The sequence below is a fragment of the Herpailurus yagouaroundi genome, unplaced genomic scaffold (genome assembly GCF_014898765.1).
Source record: "Herpailurus yagouaroundi ecotype Mexico unplaced genomic scaffold, PumYag 100, whole genome shotgun sequence".
Classification (NCBI taxonomy): Eukaryota; Metazoa; Chordata; class Mammalia; order Carnivora; family Felidae; genus Herpailurus; species Herpailurus yagouaroundi.
Window position 1 is genome coordinate 9,998,390 of NW_024412391.1, and position 24,283 is coordinate 10,022,672.

At 39.5% G+C, this 24,283-nt stretch overlaps 1 protein-coding gene across 9 annotated transcripts in view; it reads left to right on the forward strand.

Annotated features, from left to right (window-relative positions):
* The window catches only part of DGKI (diacylglycerol kinase iota), a 441,930-nt gene that overhangs the window by 282,918 nt on the left and 134,729 nt on the right, over positions 1-24,283 (forward strand). For 7 of the 9 annotated variants that reach the window (XM_040471856.1, XM_040471863.1, XM_040471861.1 and 4 more), the window contains 2 exons: positions 974-1,173; positions 6,400-6,462. In XM_040471856.1, coding sequence (XP_040327790.1) covers positions 974-1,173; positions 6,400-6,462 — 263 coding nt within the window. The remainder of the gene's footprint in view (positions 1-973; positions 1,174-6,399; positions 6,463-24,283) is intronic. The other 2 variants (XM_040471858.1, XM_040471862.1) reach the window with 1 other exon arrangement.

Below are 24,283 nucleotides of genomic sequence, written 5' to 3' on the forward strand. Positions count from 1 at the left end.
TATATATATATATATATATATATATATATGTATATGTGTGTGTGTGTACACACACACACACACACACACACACATACATACACACACATACACACACTAATATATATAACATAAAAATATATAGCATAAAAATAATATAATATAATGACATAAAATATATAATACGCACATACATTTTAACTAATGAGGGAAAGCTCTATTGATTTGTTGTTCTTCTCAACAACAGGCTTTTAATGTTGGATTGACTTTCCATTCTGTGGCCACAATGGTGAACTGAACTCTGTGTTTGATTTTGATCCTTAAAGCTGTTATACTTTTCACAATGCTTTTAATCAAGTAGTTAATATTATTTTGCATTCTTTAGATCTTATACAGACTGGAGGTAGCTTAAGGAGGTTTTAGGTAAAAAGAAAAAGCCTGCCCACGTTTGCAAATTAACCAAGGGTGGGCTGCATATTTAAGTATGAATATATTTAATATATAATACATAGTTACATCTTATAGCATGTTTGTGTATACCTGTTATGCATACATATATATGTTATGTAACTGTATTATGTATTTATATTTAAATAATATATATTATAATATACACTTATTTTTAAACATAGTATCAAAGCTGTCTTAAACTGTGCCTTATCTGTTTTATTTTCTTTTTTCTCCTTATATTGGTTATTCAGTGGGACTGACTAGATAACACAAAGAACAACTTTTGTGTTAAAGTAACATGACTAAATTAATACCAAAATTTGGCTATCGATGAAAATTTGTGGTCAAGCTCATCAAAAGTTTAGAAATTTTAGTTTATTTTTGTTAAGGTGATTGATCCAAGGTTTCCCATTCTGCTCCTGGCTAGCAATTTTCAACACGTTTATCAAAGGCCTTTTGGTTATATATAGAGGACTTGGGGTTTCTAGCTTTCCTGACTCTTAAGAACTGACTTCTAGCTTCCTTTTGACTCTTGAATTTACAGGCTGCCCTGCAAGTTGGGGGCCATGGGGAAAGGCTACACCAGTGTCGGGAGGTCGTGCTGCTCACTTACAAACCCATCCCCATGCAAGTGGATGGGGAGCCCTGTAGGTTGGCCCCAGCTATGATTCGGATCTCCTTGAGGAATCAAGCCAACATGGTGCAGAAGAGCAAGAGGAGAACATCCATGCCTTTACTCAATGAGTGAGTTTGCCCCTTGCCTACCTTTGTGAACACAAAGATCATAGAACGCCAGGCGTGTGCATGGTCTAGGGGTCTTACTGTGTTGAGAAAGGAACAAAGTCCAAGAAACAGCAGTTCCCTGGTCTCTCTCACATATTTTTCTTCATGTTTATTGCACAGTGACCACACTCTTCTTGTAGAACCAATTGCTGTATTGAATACTAGATAGATCACTCTTCTTCATTGATCACTTTGCTGTATATTTATTGGGAACAGCAGAAAATCATTAAAGAGTGATTCTAGGGTCATAAAATGCATCAACCTAAACATGTTCCATTTTGCTTTAAGAAGGCACGGTGTTGGCCTTCTCTTTACCCAGGTCACTTGGGGAGTGTTGGGTTCCCCGATAGTGGGGAGGTTGGCAGAGCTGGATTTTTGGAGCTCACCTCTCTCCACGTTGTATTCCCTTCTGCCTGTTAGTGACTCATCACTTTCCTGATGCCCCCATTTTGGGGTCCTGAGTCCTCTGGTGCTTCAACTCAATTTCGCTGTTCTGAGTGGCATCCTATTGTCTAAATATAGCCTAATTCACTATTCAACACCTAAATAAAATGTATCCCTCTGGGACCCTTTCTTTCCTTAGGTGTGCTGATGAGCTGATTTGAGATAAGGTGGTAATAACTAGATATTTTGAGTATATTCATTTTATAGCACCCTTTAAGTTTTTGATGGAGATGTCTGTCTGGGGTGGAGAAGGATGGGGACTTGGGGCCCCTTTTTGAGTATCTTCTATATTTAATGCCCATATGCCTAATCTAACTCAAGGTAAGGCTGTTTTCAGACTCAGCCTTGGGTCATCACTCTGTCATAGTGAGGGGGCCTCCAAGGTGCGACTCCTGTTTGTGGCCTGTGATGCATGGTTACCTATTTGTGTTGAATGGCTGGCTTCTTGCAGTGCCTGTGAAGCAAGGGTATGCTTTGCCACGTATTTATGGGATCACGATGATAGTCTTCAGAAATGCCTAGAACAAGCCAGTAACACAGGTGCCGTAGCTCACTGCCAGAGCCTGACTTCACCTCTCTTCCTCAGATGGCGTATGTTGAGGAATAGCGTTAGACAGGCCTCTTAAAGCGTTTGCATTTTTGGCATCTGCCTCGAAGTCTGAGGCTGGAATGAGAGCTCCTCTCTCCTCTGCTTCCTCCCTTCCCAGAGTCACTCTGAACATCAGAGTCACTCAGCACTTTGCTCAGATCATTATCCAGACAACTTGTTCAGTTGGATTCCTTATTTCGTTCACATGCTGCAGCTGGTGAAACCCCTCGCTCATTCCCGACGGCTTTGTTTTCTCCCTGCCTTTACCTTCAATTAGGTTGGATATACAACTGGCAAGTACGTATGTTAAAAAGGTATGGTGTCAGCAGTGATATGTGGTTGACCGCACTCTCTCTGGAAACGTTAGAGTGCATCCATGAACCACTGGTCTGGGAGAAAGCCTCGGAAAACTAAATGAAAAGCCATTTCGGAGATAGTATGGCAGCTCAGGTCGTTTTGGGTCACTTGTGTACAGTTAAGAACTATAATAAAACTAAAAGTGCTTAACATCTACAGGCAAAGGCCTCCCATGCTCATGCCTGGCCATGCTGTATTTAATAACCTTCCCAGATGTGAAATTGTCTCCAGGTGCTAGTTTCAAATAGTTCTTGCCCTTGAGCTGAGAAAGAATTTGTATTTGCTCAGCCACTGTATTGTTAAGAATTCATTTGGGCCTTCTTCACATGCAAAAACGAATATGAATAGTTGTTTTCTTTTTGTGCTTAGAGTTTATATGGCAGATGATGTGACGGCATCGATTTAGCTGTGAGGGTGTTCAAGAAACCACCTCAACTCAAAAATAATGACTTCCCACCAGGGGGCAGTGGTGTGTCCATGTAAGCAGCCTCAGGCCTCTGGAAATATGTATGTGAAATGGCAATCGCCTGCTTTTCAGTTCCAAAAAGGATACTTGTAAAACTTAACAAAGGTATTTGTTACTACTTAGGATGAATAACTATCAGAACACTATATTTTTTAGAAAATCGATCCAGATAGCACATTTTCAAAGGAAAACAGCTAGTTATCATGTCACACTTGTTCACTAAGGCCTCGAGTGCTCTCCCTTACTGCTATTGCTTACCCTCTGCAATTAGATTTCTTGTGCCTGTTTTACTAGAAACCCTTGTTTTCAAATCTGACCTTTCCTGCTGGATTTCCAAGTAGAGTTTCCAGTGTGAGGGTTGTCTGGACAATAAGACCTTTCTACAAGTTTTCTCCAACCTTCTGAGTCCTCCAGGTTTTTTGTGTTTCAGCCATGGTTGTGCCAAGTTCACTTTTGCAGGCAAGGCAGAGAGATATTTATTTCCTCCCCCACTCCCTCCGTCCCTCCCTTCTTCTCTCTCTCTCCCTCCCTCTTTCTTTCGTTCTTTCTTTCTTTCTTTCTTTCTCTTTTTCTCATTGTTTACTAGGATTATCTGTTTCTTCTGTTCCATTCGCCCGTCTTCTTTCAGAAGAAAGAAAGCTGGTTTTCAGAAGAAAGAAAACTGGTTAAAAATATGTAGAGAATTTGTTTAGAAACCTCCGTGTGTGATGGGCTAGGGAGTTAACTAAATATTTGAGAAGGAGGCATTGTGGTTCCCTAAACAACTGGCTCCCTTTTCCACTTGAGCAATGGTGTTCCTCACCGGTTTGCCTTTCTGTGAGAGATCACATCTGTACCCCAGATTTCATCTATGACTTATATGTGAATAGATCTCACATCCATGTCTTCTATCCAGGCATTCCTGTAGAAGCTAACCCTCGCACCCAGATATCTTAGCTGACATCTTTATCTGGATATCCGCTAGCAACCTCAGACTGCAGGCTAAAAACGCGCTTGTAATTTTTTTTCTCTGCTCATCAGCCAATGAGCCCCTGGAGTCGTCACAATCACCTGCACTGTTACACACCCCATGTGGCCTTAGAGGTCTACCTTCTATTTATTTCCCATGTCTTTAACCACCTACCTCCTCTGCTAGTATAATATGACTTTTGTTCAAAGGCTGTATAAGCTACCTCTTCACAGCATCACTAAACTATGCTCATAATTCTTTGTCTCCAGTGTCCCTGCCCTTCACACACTACTTTTTCCAAAAGACTGATTGGAAGGATCTTTCTAGAAATGTTAAGCTTATATTCCTTAACGTTGCATGCCCTTGTGATCATTGTCTTCATCGTTCTCTTCCTGTGCTCCAGAGATCATTGCTCTTCTGGAGCAGTGGCCTGCCTCGTGCATCATCATACTTTTGCAGTTCTGATGCCTTTCTTGCAGTACCTTCCTTTCTGCCTTTTTGTCTGTTGACTCTTGCTCAAGTTCAAGACTCCACTGAAGTATAACTTTCCCTAAGAATCCTTTTCTATCTACTTCTAGCCATTAGATACTCCTGTTCTATGTTACATTTATCACACCATTTACCAATAACAGTGTAGTCCTTGGTTGACTTATCTCTTTACCCTGCTTAGAGTTTTCCTCTTTGGGTTCTCAGGGCCTACCAGTATGTCTGAGACATGTTTATGTGTTAAATAATGGCTGGCACATGGATCAGTTCTGTTAATACTGTATCTGTTAACATTTGTCCAGGATTGTTTCTAAAATAACATAAATCTAAAACCCATGAATCTAAAACTAATAGAGATAATGTCTTGATAACATTTGATGTTAATAAATGGATGATACACACAAATTTTAAGATCTGGTTTGCATGGATGAGGGGCAGATTCCCATGAGAAATGGTTAAAGTAGGCCCTCATGATGCCATTAGATCTTCACTTAGGCAAAAAAAGAAAATTATTCCCCCCCAAAAATATTTCTTGGTCTATAATCCAAGTTGCTATTACTACATAGAAACTGAAGGGCTAGCTCCATTGTGTTCAGTCAACCCCCCACCCCACTGGTACAGAAACCTATCTCATTTTATAAAGTGAGAACTGCAATACGTATCTTTCCCAAAAAAAGTAATAGAGGAGATCTATCTAGGTTCATATTCACGTGCTAGTAACATGGTGGCCAGATAAATTTGATTATGCTGTTTGAAAGGCACCTGTGAAAGAGATTAGAAATTTAAAATTTCTCAGGTGTGTAAGGAGATGTTAAGTTGGCTATAATCCTGAGCTCAATGGTAATTAAGACTACACTGTGAAAAGCAATCATGTTATTCAGGGGCAAGATTTCTAGTTGGTGAACTTTGAATTGGGCAGTGCAGTTGATTGGATTCCATCATCCTGGCTGCTCAAAAGTATTGTTGGTTGTAACCGATAGTCCTTTGAGGAAAACAAGGAGTTGATTCATGGGACTTCATAGGAGAATTTGTGTACCCAGCAGAAAACAGGGATCAGGGAGCTATGTCTGCTGCAGGTCCTTTGAAGCTCTTCAAATCGTCTAAGAGAGTAGAGAGAATGACTATGTAAAGGTGACAACACATTTTTTATTTAGTTTCTTCAAATTTACATTTCATCTTTTCCAACAGCAACCAAAGGTTCTCTCTTTTATAAAAGAAGAGAGAAAAGGGGGACGTCTGTGGTTTCACTCTTCTACCAAGAGTAGAGTGAAATTTTGGCATCACTGTGATGAATTTAGGCTTTCTTGGTGTTACCTTCAGAGTCGTTAAAGTTTTTGTCCAGCCACTCTTTGCAAGATGGTTGTACTTTGACACAGGTTTCCTACAGACTTTGGAATCATGAGGACTATGGTAAAGGATTAAATTTACCTTGACTCTCCTCAAAGATGAGTTTACTATGCCAGCCTACCCCCCTCTCTAGTGAGTGTGTGTGTGAGTGTGTGTGTGTGTGTACTTGTGCACATGCGCGCATCTTCTCGTTGGATATCTCGGATGACCTAGAGCGAGAGAGGACCACGATGCCTCCTGCCCGCAGCCCCGCCCAGTGTCCACGCTTCGGTTGCATCTGCCCGCGCCCTGCCCTTCGCTCCAGTCTGTGGCTTGCCGTAGAGCCAGCCCTTGCCCTGTGTCCTGTTGGCTTCATTGCTGTCACCGGCTTTTTGGATTATGTCCGTGGCTGGCTGGATTTTCCTTTTCTTTTCACTCACTGTTTGGTGACGCGCTCATTTAATTTTTGTTTAAATTTTGTGTGTCTCTCTTTCTCTCTCCGGGCTTGTTCCCTGTCTGTCCACGCTGTTGTGCTGACTGTCTTCGCTGCTCATTCCCTGCTGCCTCTAGTATCCATCAGGTGCCAGCTGCCGACCTGCGGAGAGTATCTGCTCCCCCTGGCTCCTTCACCACGTGAGTACAAAGCCGGTCTGTTTCTACACCTTGTCGAGCACCCTCATCACCTCCTCAGGGTTAGACGACCTGCCTCCTTTTCCCTCACAGGTCTGCTACTCAGACAAGGACCCGCCAACCCTAATTGTCTTCATTACCCCTTTGTGATTTGAGACGGAGCTGTCTAGTTCTTTGTGTTCTATTTGTCTCAGTCCTCTAAGGGTTCAGGTTTAAATTTTTGATGAGATAAGTTAGGGCCAAAATTGCATGAGGTTGTAGAAAGTTCCATCCTAAGCATGATTTTTGATGGAAAGTCTGTGAGAGCAGCAGATCATTCTGTTATCTATAGCCCAGGGATGATGTTGAAGATGATGTTGAAGGTGTGCCTGCCGACCTTAATTTGTGAATGGACCCCTAAAATTTTGTGTGGAGTTTTGAGTTCATGCAGGCATCTGGGCCTTATTTGGGTTGAGGATCCATGGTTGAAGTAAAAGATCAACGGCCCCAAACTGTCACTGAGTTAGCGAAACACACTTTATCCATAGTTAGTAATTCATACTTAACGTATTCTATGCTTTTATTTTTTTCTGGGGACAAAAATTGTTTTTAGCACTTCGGGACTTCTTTTTTATGTTTTTGCCCTTTCTTTTCATTTACCATACACATACGTAGCTTCTGTTAAGGTTCAGGTACTGTTACAGGCGCTTTACAGTAACTACTTAACTAATTACCCCCCCCCCCCCACAGCCTTCTGCCACCTGTGGTATTGTAGTGAGGAAGCTGATGCACAAAGAGGTTAAGTAACTTGCTTAAGGTCACACAGCTAACAAGTGGTAGACTGGATTGCAAACTCAGATGGTCTGGCTTCAAAGATCAAACCTCCGACAATTTATAATTTGCCGCCTTTCCTCTATGAGGATCCTATGTATTTCTTAAGCCCTAGTGGAATCATTGGTTCTTCAAAGAATTCTCTGTGGCTTCTTGTTGCATTAGTTACCTTCTCATTGGACCTCACTGTTGATATACTCATTACCGCTCTCAAGGTGTAACAGGCTGGTATTAATTATGTTGGCTCTATATGTGTGTGCATATGTCGCACACTAGGCTTAGGCTACTTGAGATCATTGACCACATCCTTTTTGAATTTTCGTGTCCCCAGCCCTGATCACAGATCTTAACACAAAGTATTCTGAAACCAAACAGAGTTGTCAGTTGGCAGAATGAATGAAAGAATTTATGTCTACGTTGAACTGTACAATATCTAACGTCTAGGGATATGCCAAAGTGATTCCTAAAGTCCAATCATGTAATTTTACCTTCAGTCCTAATCTTATAGATACACATTTATTTATTCACTTATTACAATACATTTTTTTCAAAAGCATTACTTTATACTTGCTCTCTGTCCACTGTTTTGTGCTTGGAATCTAATGGTGGGCACAGTAGAACATTGCCTTCATGGAAGATAAAATTGAGTGGTCAGAGAAAGAGGAAAATAACTTCTAATTTTCAATTTGGAGCTTATTCTGGGGTATAGCCTACATTCTACAAAAGGCTTCTTCAGTAAATTGGAGTCTAAGGAATGGGGTTCAGTGGTTATTTTCAGTGACTCTGTTGATAGTGTTCAAAGAATCAAGAATGTCGACAATAGAGGTGCGTGTAGAATTAGTCACATTTCTATTACAGTTTAAGTTTGGGTCGTGTTTTAAGTTTTAGTTATATAATTTAAATGGGGTCTTTTTTTCTTATTGTACGTGCATACACTACTACAGTAAGGTAAACTGTCCTGTTTTGATTGGGTGTATCAGGCAGAGTGCCTATGTGTGGCCACTTTAAAACTTGAACATGGCTCTAAAATATTTTATATCTATATATGATATATCAAATATTATGTATTATAGATGTTAGATTTATGTGTCTCTGAAATATTTCTGTAATAAAAATTTATTAAAATAGAACATTTTAAAGGACATGTAAAAAAACACTGTCAAGGAGCTTGGGAGAAAAAACCGAGAACAACAAGTATTGTGCCTTTATATATTATGGCAGTGGTTAACAGTTTTGACCCATTCTTATGTATTTTCAGCAGTGTTTAATAATCACATTAATGTTGCTTTGGTCCTCATGAAAGTCAGGATCCCAGTATCTTGGACTCTTAGCTTGTCTTTTTTTTTTTTTTTTTTTTTTTGACTCTTGGTCAGCCATTTATTGCAGAGAAAAACTCTTCTGTAGATGATCCCTTCTGGGGAGAAGCCTCTCTTTCTACTGTTCCTGTAGGAAATGTTGGTTTCCTAAAGCAACTTGCATGATCTTTCTTTCTCTCTAGCTTTCTAATAACTTTGTTTTTCTTTTTCTTTTTCTTTTCTTTTCTTTTCTTTTCTTTTCTTTTCTTTTCTTTTCTTTTCTTTTTTCTCTTCTCTTCTCTTCTCTTCTCTTCTCTTCTCTTCTCTTTTCTTCTCTTCTCTTTGGTTGGAATAAAGTCATGGTGGTGACAGTGTAATGCATGGATTATTAAGAATTAAGACATACTGGGGCACCTGGGTGACTCAGTTAGTTGGGCATCCGACTTCGGCTCAGGTCATGATCTCATGGTCTATGGGTTCGGGCCCATGTTGGGCTCTATACTGACAGCTCTGAGCCTGGAGCCTGCTTCCAATTCTGTGTCTCCCTCTCTCTCTGCCCCTTCCCTGCTTGTGCTCTATCTCTCTCTTTCAAAAACAAACATTAAAAATTTTTTAAAAACCAAAGCAAATAGAATACTTCACTGCACATATTGTGCATGTAGCTTAATGAATTATTAGGGCAATACCTCAATTGAAAAAATTCTTTGTAATTGACTTCATAGTAAAGTCCTCACTGAAGGGCACATATGCACACTGAAATCATGAATATTCATGCTAAATGTTCCAACTACTAGCTTCTGTTCAGTTAATGCCAAAAATAACACAAAGGTGTGTAATTGTAAAATGTCTTTCTAAAGCTTTAATCCTTTAGTGACTTCTTATTAAATTCCATTTTATACTTGTTCTTCTCCACCGAAATGAAATAATGTAAACCATTTATGCCTGATTTAGTCAACTTTTCATCTTTCAAAAAATATTGAGTGCTTTCTTTCAATACCAGGAGTTCTCTTTATACTGGAGATACAGAGATTATAAAGCTAGGGTTTCTGTCCTAGAGAAATGGACATGCCAGGGATAGACCTAGTTTGTTGCTTACAGTACAATTACAATGCCACGTGACAAGTATTCAAGTACAGATTCTGGTTGTATTTCCATGTGAATACCTGAGTATTGATTACATTTGTTTTTATTTTTTAGTGTTTAAAATCAATGTACACTGAAATAGACTTTTTTGGTATACAGTTGGGAGTTTTAAGACAGATATAGATTCATATAGCCAACACCCTAATCAGGATACAGAACCATTCCACCACCCAAGAAATCTGTCTAATCCTCGCATCTCCCATCTCAACCTCTGGCAACCACTAATCACTATAGTTTTGTATTTTTGAGGTTACCACATAAGTGGGATCATACAGTATGTAACCGTTTGCAATTGGCTTATTTCGACATGACATCTTTGAGATTTATCAACATTTTTGCATATATTAATCGTATGTTCCTTTTTATTGCTGAGCAGTATTCTGTTGTATGGATGTTTCCATTTATTTACCCATCTACTTGTTGAAGGACATCTGAGTCATTTTCAGTTTTAGGCAATTGTGAATAAAGCTGCTCTAATCATTGACGAACAAGTTTCGTGTAAACATAAATTTTCATTTCTCTAGGTTAAACACCTAGGAAGGGAATTCCTGGGTCATATGGTAAGTGTATGTTTAACTTCATAAGAAACTGGCAAATTATTTTCTAGAGTACAGATCTTGCATTTCTACCAGCAGTGTATGAGAGAGAGAGTTCCAGTTTGTCTCCATCCCTGCCAGCATTTGGTATGGCCAGCACTTTAAAATTTTAATCATTTAGTCACGAGTGTCTTTTCATTATTTGCCATCTATCTTATACTCTTTGATGACACATCTGCTCAAGTCCTTTGCCTGTTTTTAAATTGGGCCCAGTTGTTTTTTTCCTTTGACTTTTGAGATTTTGCCACATATTCTGGATCCAAGTCCTTTGTTACAGATGTACTTTGCAAATGTTTTCTCTTGGCACATGTCTTGTCTTTTCATTCTCTTTACAGAGTCCAAATTCTCAAGGTTTTCTTCATATGTCTGTATTTGTGGTATTATGTTCAAGAACTCTTGGCTCAATCCTAGGTCATAAACATTTTCTCCTTTGCTTTCTTCTAGAAGTTTTGTAATTTTATGTTTTGCATTCAGTTCTATGGTTTGAGTTCATTTTTGTATAAGATGTGAGGTTTAGGTTAGTGTTTTATTTTGTTTTTACATATAAACATTCAGTGGGTCCAGCATCATCTGTTGAAAAGACTATTTTTTTTCATTGAATTTCCTTTACATCTGTATCAAAAATCAATTGGATGTATATATGGGGGGTATGGATATATATGGATGGATAGATATCGATTTCTGTACTCTGTTCTGTTCCATTGATTTATACATTTGTGCCTTTGTCAATGCCATGTTCTTTTGATTATTGTATCTTTATGTTAAATCTTAAAATCAAGTTGTGCTATTTTTTCACTTTATTTTTTATTTTAAAAGTTGTCTTGGCTATTCAAGTTTCTTTACCTTTCCGTATAAATTTTAGAATAAACTTACCTATTGTGTTGAATCTACACATGAATTTGGGGATATAGACATCTTTACCAGGATGAGACTTCCAATCCATGAATACTGTATGTCTCTCCATTTATTTATTTTGTGCATCATTGTTTTATAGTTTTCAACCTACAGATCTTGTATATATTTTGTTGCATATGTGCCTGTGTTAGATATGTGTTAGTTTTCAGTGACGATTGCTAGTATGTGAAACTACATTGGATTTTCATGTATTGTCCTTGTATCCTGTGGCCTTACTAAAATCACTTTTTATTACAAGGAATTAGATTGCACCCTTGGGTTTTTCTGCATAGTCTTTCTTGTCATCTGTGAATAGGAGTGGTTTTGTCCCAATCCATGTGCCATTTATTTATTTATTTACAATAAATATAATAATATAATAAATAAATAAAAATATAATAATAAATAAATAGCACTAGCTATTATTGCTAGTATGATACTGAATATGAATAGTTAGAGTCGATATCCTTGCTTTGCTTCTTATATGAGGGGAAATCATTCCTTTTTTTCACCATAAAGTATGATTCTTTGTTGTAGATTTATTTGTTAAAGTATATTTATTAGGACATCTGGGAAAGATTAGAGAGAATTGGAATTATTTATCCTCTACATGTATGTTAGAATTTTCCAAGAAACCATCTAGTCCTCATGATTTCTTTTTACCATTTTTAACGGTAAGTTCAATTACTCTAGGACTTATAAGAGTACTTGGGTTATCTATTTCATTGTAGGTGGGTTTTAGTGGATTTTTTTGTTTGTTTGTTTGTTTGTTTTTTTTTTTTAGTTTATTGAAGTTTTTCAGGAGTTACCCATTTCATTCCAGGTGTTAAGATATATAGAATTATTGGTAGTATTTATGCTTTTAATGTCTTTGGGATCTGCATTGATATTTCCCTTTTATTCGTGGAATTAGTAATTTGTATCTTTTCCCCTTGACATTCTTAGTAAAGGATCCATTTTTTAAAAAATATGAAATTTATTGTCAAATTGGTTTCCATACAACACCCAGTGCTCATCCCAATAGGTGCCCTCCTCAATACCCATCACCCACCCTCTCCTCCCTCCCACCCCCCATCAACCCTTAGTTTGTTCTCAGTTTTTAAGAGTCTCTTATAGTTTGGCTCCCTCCCTCTCTAACTTTTTTTTCCCTTCCCCTCCCCCATGGTCTTCTGTTAAGTTTCTCAGGATCCACATAAGAGTGAAAACATATGGTATCTGTTTTTCTCTGTATGACTTATTTCACTTAGCATAACACTCTCCAGTTCCATCCATGTTGCTACAAAAGGCCATATTTTATTCTTTCCCATTGCCAAGTAGTATTCCATTTTGTATATAAATGGCAGTTTCTTTATCCATTCATCAGTTGATGGACATTTAGGCTCTTTCCATAATCTGGCTATTGTTGAAAGTGCTGCTGTAACATTGGGGTACAAGTGCCCCTATGCATCAGCACTCCTGTATCCCTTGGGTAAATTCCTAGCAGTGCTATTGCTGGGTCATAGGTAGATCTATTTTTAATTTTTTGAGGAACCTCCACACTCTTTTCCAGCATGGCTGCACCAGTTTGCACTCCCACCAACAGTGCAAGAGGGTTCCCATTTCTCCACATCCTCTCCAGCATCTATAGCCTCCTGATTTGTTCATTTTAGCCATTTAGACCAGCGTGAGGTGATATCTGAGTGTGGTTTTGATTTGTATTTCCCTGATGAGGAGTGACATTGAGCATCTTTTCATGTGCCTGTTGGCCATCAGGATATCTTCTTTAGAAGTGTCTATTCATGTTTTTCTGCCTGTTTCTTCACTGGGTTATTTGTTTTTCGGGTGTGGAGTTTGGTGAGCTCTTTATAGATTTTGGATACTAGCCCTTTGTCCAATATGTCATTTGCAAATATCTTTTCCCATTCCATTGGTTGCCTTTTAGTTTTGTTGATTGTTTCCTTGGCAGTGCAGAAGCTTTTTATCTTCATGAGGTCCCAATAGTTCATTTTGCTTTTAATTCCCTCACCTTTGGAGGTGTGTCCAGTAAGAAATTGCTGCGGCTGAGGTCAGAGAGGTTTTTCCTTGCTTTCTCCTCTAGGGTTTTGATGATTTCCTGTCTCACATTCAGGTCCTTTATCCATTTTGAGTTTATTTTTGTGAATGGTGTAAGAAAGTGGTCTAGTTTCATTCTTCTGCATGTTGCTGTCCAGTTCTCCCAGCACCATTAGTTTAACAGACCGTCTTTTTTCCATCGGATACTCTTTCCTACTTTGTGAAAGATTAGTTGGCCCTACTTTTGTGGGTCCACTTCTGGAGTCCCTATTCTATTCCATTGGTCTGTGTGTCTGTTTTTGTGCCAATACCATGCTGTCCTGATGATTACAGCTTTTGGGGCACCTGGGTGGCTCAGTCGGTTGAGCATCCGACTTTGGTGCAGGTCATGATCTCATATCTTGTGAGTTTGAGCCCCATACCAGGCTTACTGCTGTCAGCGCAGAGCTAGCTTCCAACCCTACGTCCCTCTTTCTGTCCCTCCCCGACTCGTGCGCGTGCTCTCTCTTTCTCTCAAAGATAAAACATTTTAAAAAATCAGCTTTTGTTTTTGTTGATTTTTCACCCTTGTTTTTCTATTTGCATTTTCATTGATTTATGTCCCTATATTATTTTCCTTTTCTGTTTACTTTGGGTCCATTTTGCTCTCTTCTCCCCACCCCCCCACCCCCCCAATTCTTTAAAGAAGAAGCTTAATTATTTAAGTAATCAATTGACCCAGTTGAGTTCAGGCTACAAGGTCTGACTCACCTTCTGAGAGTTGTGGCTACAATGTTAATTCTGTTTTCGAAGCCGTTGCAGTGCTGTTTATATGTGCCTGGGGTGTATGTACCACCAAGTTGCCACTATGGGACCTTGGTTATAGGATCCGTTCTGTAGTTTAATTCCTAAAGTCTTTGGTATAGATGCTGATGGCCAGATTCACCCATTGGCAGCCTAGAGATGAACCTGAGAGTTCATGAACATCTTTATGGAGCTGTTTTCCTGAGCCCTCCTTCTCCTTTGTCATCCTGGTACTTTCCTCTTCTCTGGAGCTCCTCATTTGGGTCTTTCAGCCAGAAAGCTAAAGTTTTAGCTACTTTGCTCTATTGCATACCTCCTGCAACTGTGTTAACGTGCAGGACCAAGCAATGATATGGCAGAAAGAGAGGGAATACAAGCAATTGGTTTATCCCATGCCCTTGGGATCATTGCTCCTTTTATCAGAGAGGACAGCTCTCTTCCATTACAATTTTAAGCACCTGAAGGCTTTTGTCAATGCCACTGCCAGTGTGAATGCTGGTGTGTAGGAAGATGGTGAAGGGTAAATGTCCCTGAGTTTCTCTGTGCATTCAGAGTCCCTTTTCCTTAAGCCAGAACTCAAAGGCTCTCCCGGGGCTTGCTCTACCTCAATTTGGTGTTCATGTCAAGCTTTCTGCTGCCTGGGAGTCCACACCAGGGTTTATTGCAGGGAAAAAGAAGGAAGAGCTTACCACCATTTGATAGTATTTTAAGTTCAGGTTTTAGTCTGCTGCTATCATTTACTTTTCAGATCCTCAAGTAGCTGCTTTATGAATTCTGGCCAGATTTTATAGCTGTATTCACTGGAGTGGGAGGGGGCGGGGGTTGGAGAAGGAATCGTGTGTGCATATTCACTTCACCCAGAACCAGATGTTCTCTACTGCAGAGAGCTGTGATACTGTATCCCTTTTTCTCCCACTGCAGTTTAGTACCATAGCTAAACTCAGCCAAACAAATCTGCAGAGAAATTGCTGTATTTTGAACTACAATCAACATATGTTAAGTGTCATATGCCATCTTGCACAACAGTTACAATTTAAACATAAACAAGATACTTCCCACTGCTAAGTTGCGTGGCTTTGCTGGTTACCTTTGGGAAGGCAGAGTTGGACACAGACCCATGGAAAAAGCATGAATTGTCATGTTTGACTACAAGCTGAATATGATTCAGCATTCTAAGATTGGTTTCAGTAAATGAAGTCTTCATGGTAAAGGATGAAAGTAAATTGATTTTTGTTCCAAGGAGAGAGGGAGTTTTACTAAGAGAAAGAGAAATATTTTCGATATGCCTTTTTTTTATGGTTCTCTTTTGGGTTGAGTTTAAGAATTTTATTACAGGATAGAGCCAAGAATCTTCAATCTTCATGACTGATGAGAACACAAACTGGTCATAGGTGGTTTAACATTTGCATGCTGGCCAGCAAAGCAAACTAGATGATTTTTTGAAGTGCTTTTCTAAAAATGCTGCAATTCTATTTTTCCAGCTGGTCACATCAAAAATTTTTTTAACACTTTTATGAATTTGTCTAATGCACTATCTAATGTGTTTGTTTGTTTATTTTGTTTGTTTAATATTGGACCTTTAATTAGAAAATAAGATGTGACCTGTTTTTATTTAGACCCTTTCTCTTTTCCTTGGTTCTTTGTATAAACTTCACTCTGCTACATACTAGACTTTATCAGGGAGTAGCAAAAACATTGCCAAAGTAGAAATTTACATGTCCGCCTCTGTAAATTGTGAGGGTACCTCTAAGGTGCCAAGAAGATACATCATACATACTTTGCCTAAGAATGAATTCAGTTGATGGTGGCTGACACACAGATCTTCTTGAGAAGCTCAGGATGAAAAGTAGTCCTGGACCATTGCAGCCTCCCGAATGATGCTTCATGTCTGGGGCAGAAATCTGTCCCGATTCTGATTGCATAGAATGTAATTTTTAGGTCGTGGTTTCTGGACCCCAAACCAATTGTGAGGATTCCAAAAGGGCCTAAGCACTCAAGAAATTATGAATATATTTGTTGTTGATGCTTTTGTTGTTCTGTATCCTGGGGTGATTATCTCTGAGTGACAGGATTACAGATAATATTTTATTGACTTCCTGTATTTTTGGATTGATTTTGATGAACATGCATTACTTCTAAAAGGGAGAAAAATTGGGGTGCCGGGGTGGTTCAGTCCGTTAAGCACCCAGCTTCGGCTCAGGTCACGATTTCATGGTTCATGAGTTTGAGCCCCTAGTCGGGCTCTGCACTGACAGCTCAGAACCTGGAGCCTGCTTCGGATTCTGTGTCTCCCTCTCTCTCTGCCCCTCCCATGCTAATGCTCTGTTTCTCTCTCTCTCTGTCTCTCAAGGATAAATAAACATTTAAAAGTTTTTTTAAAAAAACTAAAGGGAGAAAACTTAAAAGTTTTTTATTTTATTTATTTTAATTAATTAATTTGTTTTGTGAGAGAGAGAGAGAGGAGAGAGAGAGGGAGAGAGAGACAAAGTGTGGGTGTACCTGAGCAGGAGAGGGGCAGAGAGAAAGGGAGAGAATCGTAAGCAACTTCCACACCCAGTGGGTGTTCAGTCTCATTACCGTGAGATAATGACCTGAGTAAAATCAAGAGTCAGATGCTTAACCTACTGAGCCACCCAGGCACCCCAAAGTTCATATTTTAAAAAGGGTACAAGAGAATTGCTACATGCACAGAACAGGATAAAATGCCATTTACCGAATCTCAGAGTCAGAAAGGGAAGCAACAGAGTTAGCTTGAGGCTTTCTGGAATGCAAAGCTGTTTGCTCTCTGAACCACTGAGCAGAGGAAACTGCTAACAAATCGCCCTTCTCTCTTGCTCCCACTCACATTTTCTGGGTTATCTTCTGAGTGATTTAACTTTCCAGTACCCATTTTCTTGACCTTCAATAATGTCAAAATGTCATGTTTTCCTTTCTTTTTATGATACTCTCTCCATTGGTTGCATAAAACAGATAAACCAATTTGAGAATTCCAAAGAAAGGTAGGGAAGTGTTGCTTGAGCTTCCCCTCCTGTCACTTGTCAGACTTGAGCCCAGGCTGCAGCACCGGTGGTGGTGGCTTTCTTCCTTGCACTCTGCAACTTTCCCCCAAGAGTTGCCCCTCTCTACCTGAGGTTTTATTCCCACTCACATGGCCAGAGTGGCCTAGTGCCTTAAAGAAAAGGGGCAGCAGGAACAGACACAGGTCTCTAAATGGAGCGTCTTCCTCCTTATTTTGTAGCACCCCCATGGTAACATTCTACTCTTTTGGGTGTCACGGGGAGCTCTCTTTTTGTGGTATGACGTTGACCAAGTGTTAACCTCTTTGCATTCTGCTTTTTCAAATATTAAAAAAAGAAGTGCAGTTGTTCCCCTGGGTTTCTATCAGCTCTGAAGTTATGTTATGCTAAAATTCAGGTCATGACCCTAGATTCTATGAAAATCTGCCCCAAAGGGATCTGAGACTTGAAGTAGGCAAAACTCTTCATGGGACATTCATCCTTTATCCTAAGACTGATCAGGAGGCCAGGCCCTGTACTGTTTTGGTGCCTTTAATGGAGGTTTTACCTTTCTCTCAGCAAGAACTCAAGTGTGTTTTTTCATTTAGCCAGAAAGATAACATGTGTCTGATATTATGCTAGTAAGCACCTTGGCTTGTGATCAATTTTAACATCTCGATAACTGTGGTGACAATTGCCATTATTCCCATTCCGTGGTTGGCAAGACCGAGAATAAGAAGTTTTCGGAAACTTAACTAAGATTGTATGCTAGAAAGTAATAAAGTTAACACCCAGGGCTTTCTGCTTTGGAGACAGCATTTGAGACCCTACACTCTACGATTGCAATAACCTCTGATCATTTTCTTGTGTGTGTGTGTGTGTGTGTGTGTTTATTTTCGTAGATATGATTTATACATTTTATTCAATCATGCTGTGCAAACTTCTTCCTTTTTCAAAGAAAACTTGGAAAGGAGTGATGACTTACAATTCAGTTTTGAGTGTTTCAAATGTGTGACCCTTTAGTGTTACAGGCTTGCAGTTCAAGTGTTATAAGAAAAACGTCAGAATGACAATCCCGGTTAAAAATAAGTTCTAGTACAGCTAAGGAACCCAGAGAGTCTTTTAGACGTGTTAGTGATGGCGTTTGGTCTGGGAACGTGGCTCCTCAGGAAGGGTCATGCCCGCAGCTGTGGGGGGCGGATGGCACCTGTGTTCTTCTCTTAGCAGAGGTAAACACAGACAGCAGCCTCTGGTACAGTTATGTAAGGCATAATACATTTAGGACTCCCTCAACACTTAAAATTATATCTCGTTGCTTTTAAAATTTATTTTCGGAGATGAATTATTCATGTCTGCGTAGGCGTAGAAACAGTCTTACATTTAGGAGTCAGCACTTCTCGTAAAGTAAAAGGTCACTTCAGAACTTAAGGGAATTTTCACTCAGGTGTTGTTGGCTTGAGGTGCAGGGCCTAACGAGGCTTCAGGGGCACGGGGAGAGTCTGCAGGAAGGTTCGGGTGTGGCGTGCGCCCCAGGCCCATTGGGCAGGACAAAGGAGGAGGAAAATGTATGAATTCCTTCGTTTGTATGTTTAATGGAAATAAACTTTAAGCAATCAAAATTAAAAAATGACCTTAGCAGTAACATCAGTTCAAGAAACACAACTCTATATATATTTAGATTATTCTATGCACCTTGACTTTTAGAAGAAGCAGAAATTAAGGTCTGAATATCCTAAATAGGGATGTCAAGCCAGGTTGGAATTTTGGAAAGTGATGCATTAGATGCCTCTTATTCTTCCACTTATGTTACCTTTTATAATCAGTAGTTGTAGGATCAAAATAAAATCTGTTCATTCTCCTAGTGATTCTCTTTAGTAGGCATTCGTGTAGTTTGCTTGGGCCACCATAATAAAGTACTACAGACTGAGTGGTTTAAACCGCCGAAATTTATGTCCTCCCAGGCTAGAGGCCAGAAGTCTGAAATCAAGGTGTTGGCAGCCTTGGTTTCTCCTGAGGCCTCTCCCCTTGACTTACAGCTGGAGGTTGTCTTCCTGTGTCTTCCACAGTCTTCCCTCTGTGTGTGTCTGTCCCAATCTCTTTTTATAAGGACACCAGTCAGATTGGACTAGGGTCCACCCACATGACCTTGTTTTAACTTAATTCCTCCTTAAAGACCCTCTCTTCACACACAGTCCCATTCTGAGGGATTGGAGTTGGGACTTCAGAGCATGAATGTGGGGGGGGGAGGGGTGCCCAACCCAGCCCATAAGAGCATCATACTAGATAAATTTGACTACATTTTAGTTTTCTTTTCCTATCACCAGCTGTATAAAGATTGAACTTTGTGTATCTGACTTGTATTGATGGCTTAGTTCTTTAAAATCTTTTTTATTAAATGGTAGAAGGGCTGCAGAACATTGCTCTTTTATTTATAGCAAATTGTTGGTATTAGCTATATGGGTACAACAAATTTGTTGTTGACCTCTCTGGACCCAAATTCAATTTCTGTAAAATAAGGTGGTCAAACAATATGACCTTTAAATTTTTGTTCGTCTATGAATTTCTAAAACATTATTGGAATAGAAGCGACTATAGAAATACAGACTACAAATGGAAGGAGAGGAGAGTCATTTTGCTGGTCTTTGTGAGGAAAAGATTTACTTACAAATGTAGGAAAAAAACCCTAAATACTTCCGGAAAGTGGTGTACATATATATATATATATATATATATATACACACACACACACACACACACACATATATGTATATATATATGTATATATGTATATGTATATATATTTACTGTAGATATACATACATGTATATCTATCTATCTATCTATCTATCTATCTATCTAGATAGTAGATAAACTGCAATCTGCAGAGTTTTTAATAGATTTACTGCTTTCAGAAAGAAAGAGAAACCTTTCACTCCAGTATTACAATAACAGCTGATATATATTCCACCATGGAGTGGGAAGAACATATCAGTAACAAAGAAATCTAGACGTTTGTTTTGAGCGTGCCAACAGGGTGTTTCTTTTGGATTGTTGTGCTCAGGTAGCAATAAGCTGCAACGCACATTTCATTTGGAGAATTTTAATGTAATTACACCAGTGTGATTGACTTTCCTGGTCTGTCATGACACCCTGAAACACTAACAGGAAATGGAAAGGGGATACATTGTTAAAGGGAGAAAGAAAAGTTCCATGTTGCTGCTGCACTCGGTTGATCCCTAGCCCTCATCACATTTTGTGTCAGAAAATGAAATTCTAAAAATGAGTTCAGCACGTTTCAAAGTTGTACCTAAGATATTTGACTAAAATGGGAGTGGTGCTAGAAGAATTATAAATGGAAAAAAAAGGCCAAAGTTTTCAGCTTTGTAACAGAGAGAACTGTAATTAGTTTCTTTTTCTTCATCGTTTAGACTCTCCTGCTCTCACGAGAGCGGATTTATGTTCTCTAATTGGGACATAAATCTTTTGGCCAGATGATATTTTGTTGCTCAGGCAAAGTAAAACAATTAACATGTTTTCCTGATGAGAGGCTCTTGGCTTATGAAATGTTAAAATACTGCCTTTGGTAGAGGCTTGATCTGTAATATAGTAAGTGAAAGAGAGAAGAGAGTGGACAGTGGGCCCAGGCAAAAGCACCCCAAATTATTTTCATATTCTGTCATGAAGTTCTCAGCAGAAACCATTCTTTTACTTCTGTCATTTTTTTTTCTTTTTAGCTTTATTTAAAAAAAAATTTTTTTTTCAACGTTTATTTATTTTTGGGACAGAGAGAGACAGAGCATGAACGGGCGAGGGGCAGAGAGAGAGGGAGACACAGAATCAGAAACAGGCTCCAGGCTCTGAGCCATCAGCCCAGAGCCCAACGCGGGGCTCGAACTCCCGGACCGCGAGATCGTGACCTGGCTGAAGTCGGACGCTTAACCGACTGCGCCACCCAGGCGCCCCATCTTTTTAGCTTTATTTTAACTAATTGTTTTGTGTTTGTTCTTCATCATCCAAACACTGTTATTAGTCTCGGACTAAAAGTTTATCTTATGGGACGACTTCTTCTCAAGTTTACTATCAAATTTTACAAAGTTATTTTTGTAAAATGATTAGCAGTTGCAGTGATAGAACTATATGAGTCCTGTTTGGGCAAGTTGTCTTTGTTCTGTCCATTTTGACACCAAGAAGATGAATGATTTAAAAATTAAAAAAAAAAAATTCCTCTGTTCATTGGATTAGGGTTTAGAGAATGGTGATGACAGTTTCTGCCTAATTGGCTCAATTTACTGAGTTGGAAAGGGGAGTTGGATTTAGGGGACTCTGATTTGTTCTTGGCTCTCTGACAAGGAAACAGGAGGTGACAGGAGCACATCTGTGAGCAGGGGACTCAGCTTTCCCCCAGCTGTAAGTGGATGACTAGGACAGACATGGTGTCCTTTCCCTCTCCAGAGGGACGTGGAGCACTACTGAAATATTCCAGACCTTGGCGAGCCATCGTGAACCAAAAGGGAAAAAGGAGTTGAAACGTAACATGGTAAACTAACAATGACCAATATGAAACATAGCTTTGTGAATTTTCTTAAATACCCACATTTTAAGAAAGTACGTGTGTCCTTTTTAAACTGTTTTCTGTAGAGAGCTAAAGCCATTTAAGGAAATGTTTCTTATGTAATGCCATTTATTGTTAGGCCAATACTTTACTTTTTTATTTTCTTGATCTAAACCCAACACAGACTCTCTTTCTTACTGAGCCTGTTCCCTGGGGATGCAGAGTTACCTCCACATAATTTGCACACAAGCTTTTCAGTAGGAACACAGCTGGTAATTCATGCGTTCAGTCTTTTCTCAAATAAAGTGGGGTTACATTTCTCCATTTTAATAAGATGGCCATGTTTATTTTCACACCATTATTGCCTTATGCATTTTTGGATTCTGCTTTGTTGGTTCTTTTTTCTTTTTTTTTTTTTAATTTTTAAAAAATGTTTGTTTATTTTTGACAGAGAGAGAGAGAGAGACAGAGACAGACAGAGCATGAGTGGGGGAGGGGCAGACAGAGAGGGAGACACAGAATCCAAAGCAGGCTCCAGGCTCTGAGCTGTCAGCACAAAGCCCGACGTGGGGCTCGAACTCACAGACTGTGAGATCATGACCTGAGCCGGAGTCGGATGCTCAACGGACTAAGCCACCCAGGCGCCCCGGTTATTTTTTCTTAAAAAATTACCAATTTTCATTTTTTTCCTGTAGGTTCATAAGTGTTTAAAAATTTTAAAATATACATGTAATCTAGGTTTTTTTTAATAAAAATACTGTTTTCATGGTACCCTCACTCAAATACCACCACTTGATTCATCAAAGTGCATAGGGTTACTAGAAGATGAGTAAATATATTAGTAGTTGCGGCCTAATTTAGTCCTTCATGATATATGTGAAGGGCCACACATTTCTTTTGTGAAATGACACTTTTTTTTAATGTTTATTTTATTTTTGAGAGACAGAGAGAAAGAGAGCGCTGGGGAGAAGCAGAGAGAGAGGGAGATACAGAATCCGAAGCAGACTCCAGGCTCTGAGCTGTCAGCACACAGCCAGACGCGGGGCTCAAACCCACGAACCTTGAGATCATGACCTGAGCCGAAGTCGGATGCTTAACCGACTGAGCCATCTAGGCACTTCTAAAATAACACTTTTTTAAACTATACAAATCCCAGTCCTTGCTCCACACCCCTTTCCAACCAAGAAAGTCAGTTTATCAGTTGCAAATATGAACAGGATATCCTAGCTTGTGATTGCAAACTCAAGGCATTTTAGCAGTTAAATAACAAATAAATGTAAGATTTTTCCTTTTGTTTGATACATAGAAATTGAAACCTGAAGTAAAAAAATCTCTCCCTTTCTGAGCACATGAGATCTGAAGCCATTTAGGTGGCTTGAGAGTAACATTATCCTGTTATATCTCGTTGGTTCAGGCCCAGTGGTTCCTTACTCCATTGGAGATAGTAATTAATGGACTCCTGGACAATCACAGCAGCAAAAGTCTTCTGCAAGCCACTTCAGGCTATGCTACTAAAAGCAGCCCATGTTAGTATTTGATGATAGAATCTTTAGTCCTTTTTAATAGCCAGGAAACCTCCATTAAACGGACTTCTCTCATGGAGTGGAAATGATTCTCGCCCACTGTGATGAAAGACTGGCCTTGAGTTCTTGTTCCCTTTCCAGCTGTTCTTAACTCTTCTTTATTTAGCAATTTGAATATTCAGAATTCTACAAAAATGCATGTTCCCTCTACCTCTAATTTCAGTCCCTCTGTATTTCCTGGGGCATTTGCTTCTTTTACCTTTCCCTGTGATAATTTGTCCCAACTCCTTTAAACATAGTAAAACTTTAAAAGAGTATTGGGGCGCCTGGGTGGCGCAGTCGGTTAAGCGTCCGACTTCAGCCAGGTCACGATCTCGCGGTCTGTGAGTTCGAGCCCCGCGTCAGGCTCTGGGCTGATGGCTCGGAGCCTGGAGCCTGTTTCCGATTCTGTGTCTCCCTCTCTCTCTGCCCCTCCCCCGTTCATGCTCTGTCTCTCTCTGTCCCAAAAATAAATAAAAAATAAATAAATAAACATAAAAGAGTGTAAATAAGAATATAAGTGGGAACTTCAGGTATGAAACTCCTATAAAGTTTTCTGAAAGAACGTCCTCTCTAGTTGCCAACTGAGCAAATATTAGGGCAGGAGACTCTCAGGAGATTTAACTTTGTAGGTGGTATCTAATTACAAGTAGAAATTTCTCTCCACTTGTATTAACCAGAGGTAAGCCAGAGAATCAACTGCAGCTGTGAGGGTGGCATGAGCATGGAGATTAGTTTTTGTTTGTGGGTTTAGTAATGGGAATAGATTTTTCCCTTGAACCAAATTCTGTTTACTGGTTCCCATCCTAGCCAATGGTGCAATTACATAGCACACACGATTAGGTGGGATAAAGGGGCACCTGGGTGGCTCAGTCGGTTGAGTGTCCATCTTCGGCTCAGGTCATGATCTCACAGTGTATGAGTTTGTGATATGGAGCCCCACATCAGGCTCTGTTGTCAGCACAGAGCCCATTTCAGATCTTCTGTCTTTCTTTCTCTCTACCCCTCCCCGGCTGCCTTGCTCTCTTGCTCTGTCTCTGTCTCAAAAATAAACATTAAAAAAAAAGAGAGAGAGAGGGAGAGAGAGAGAGATTAGGTGGAATGAAGAATGTAGTTAGTTGTCATGAAAAATAGTTTTTCTCATTTCAAAATTAGTAAGTCC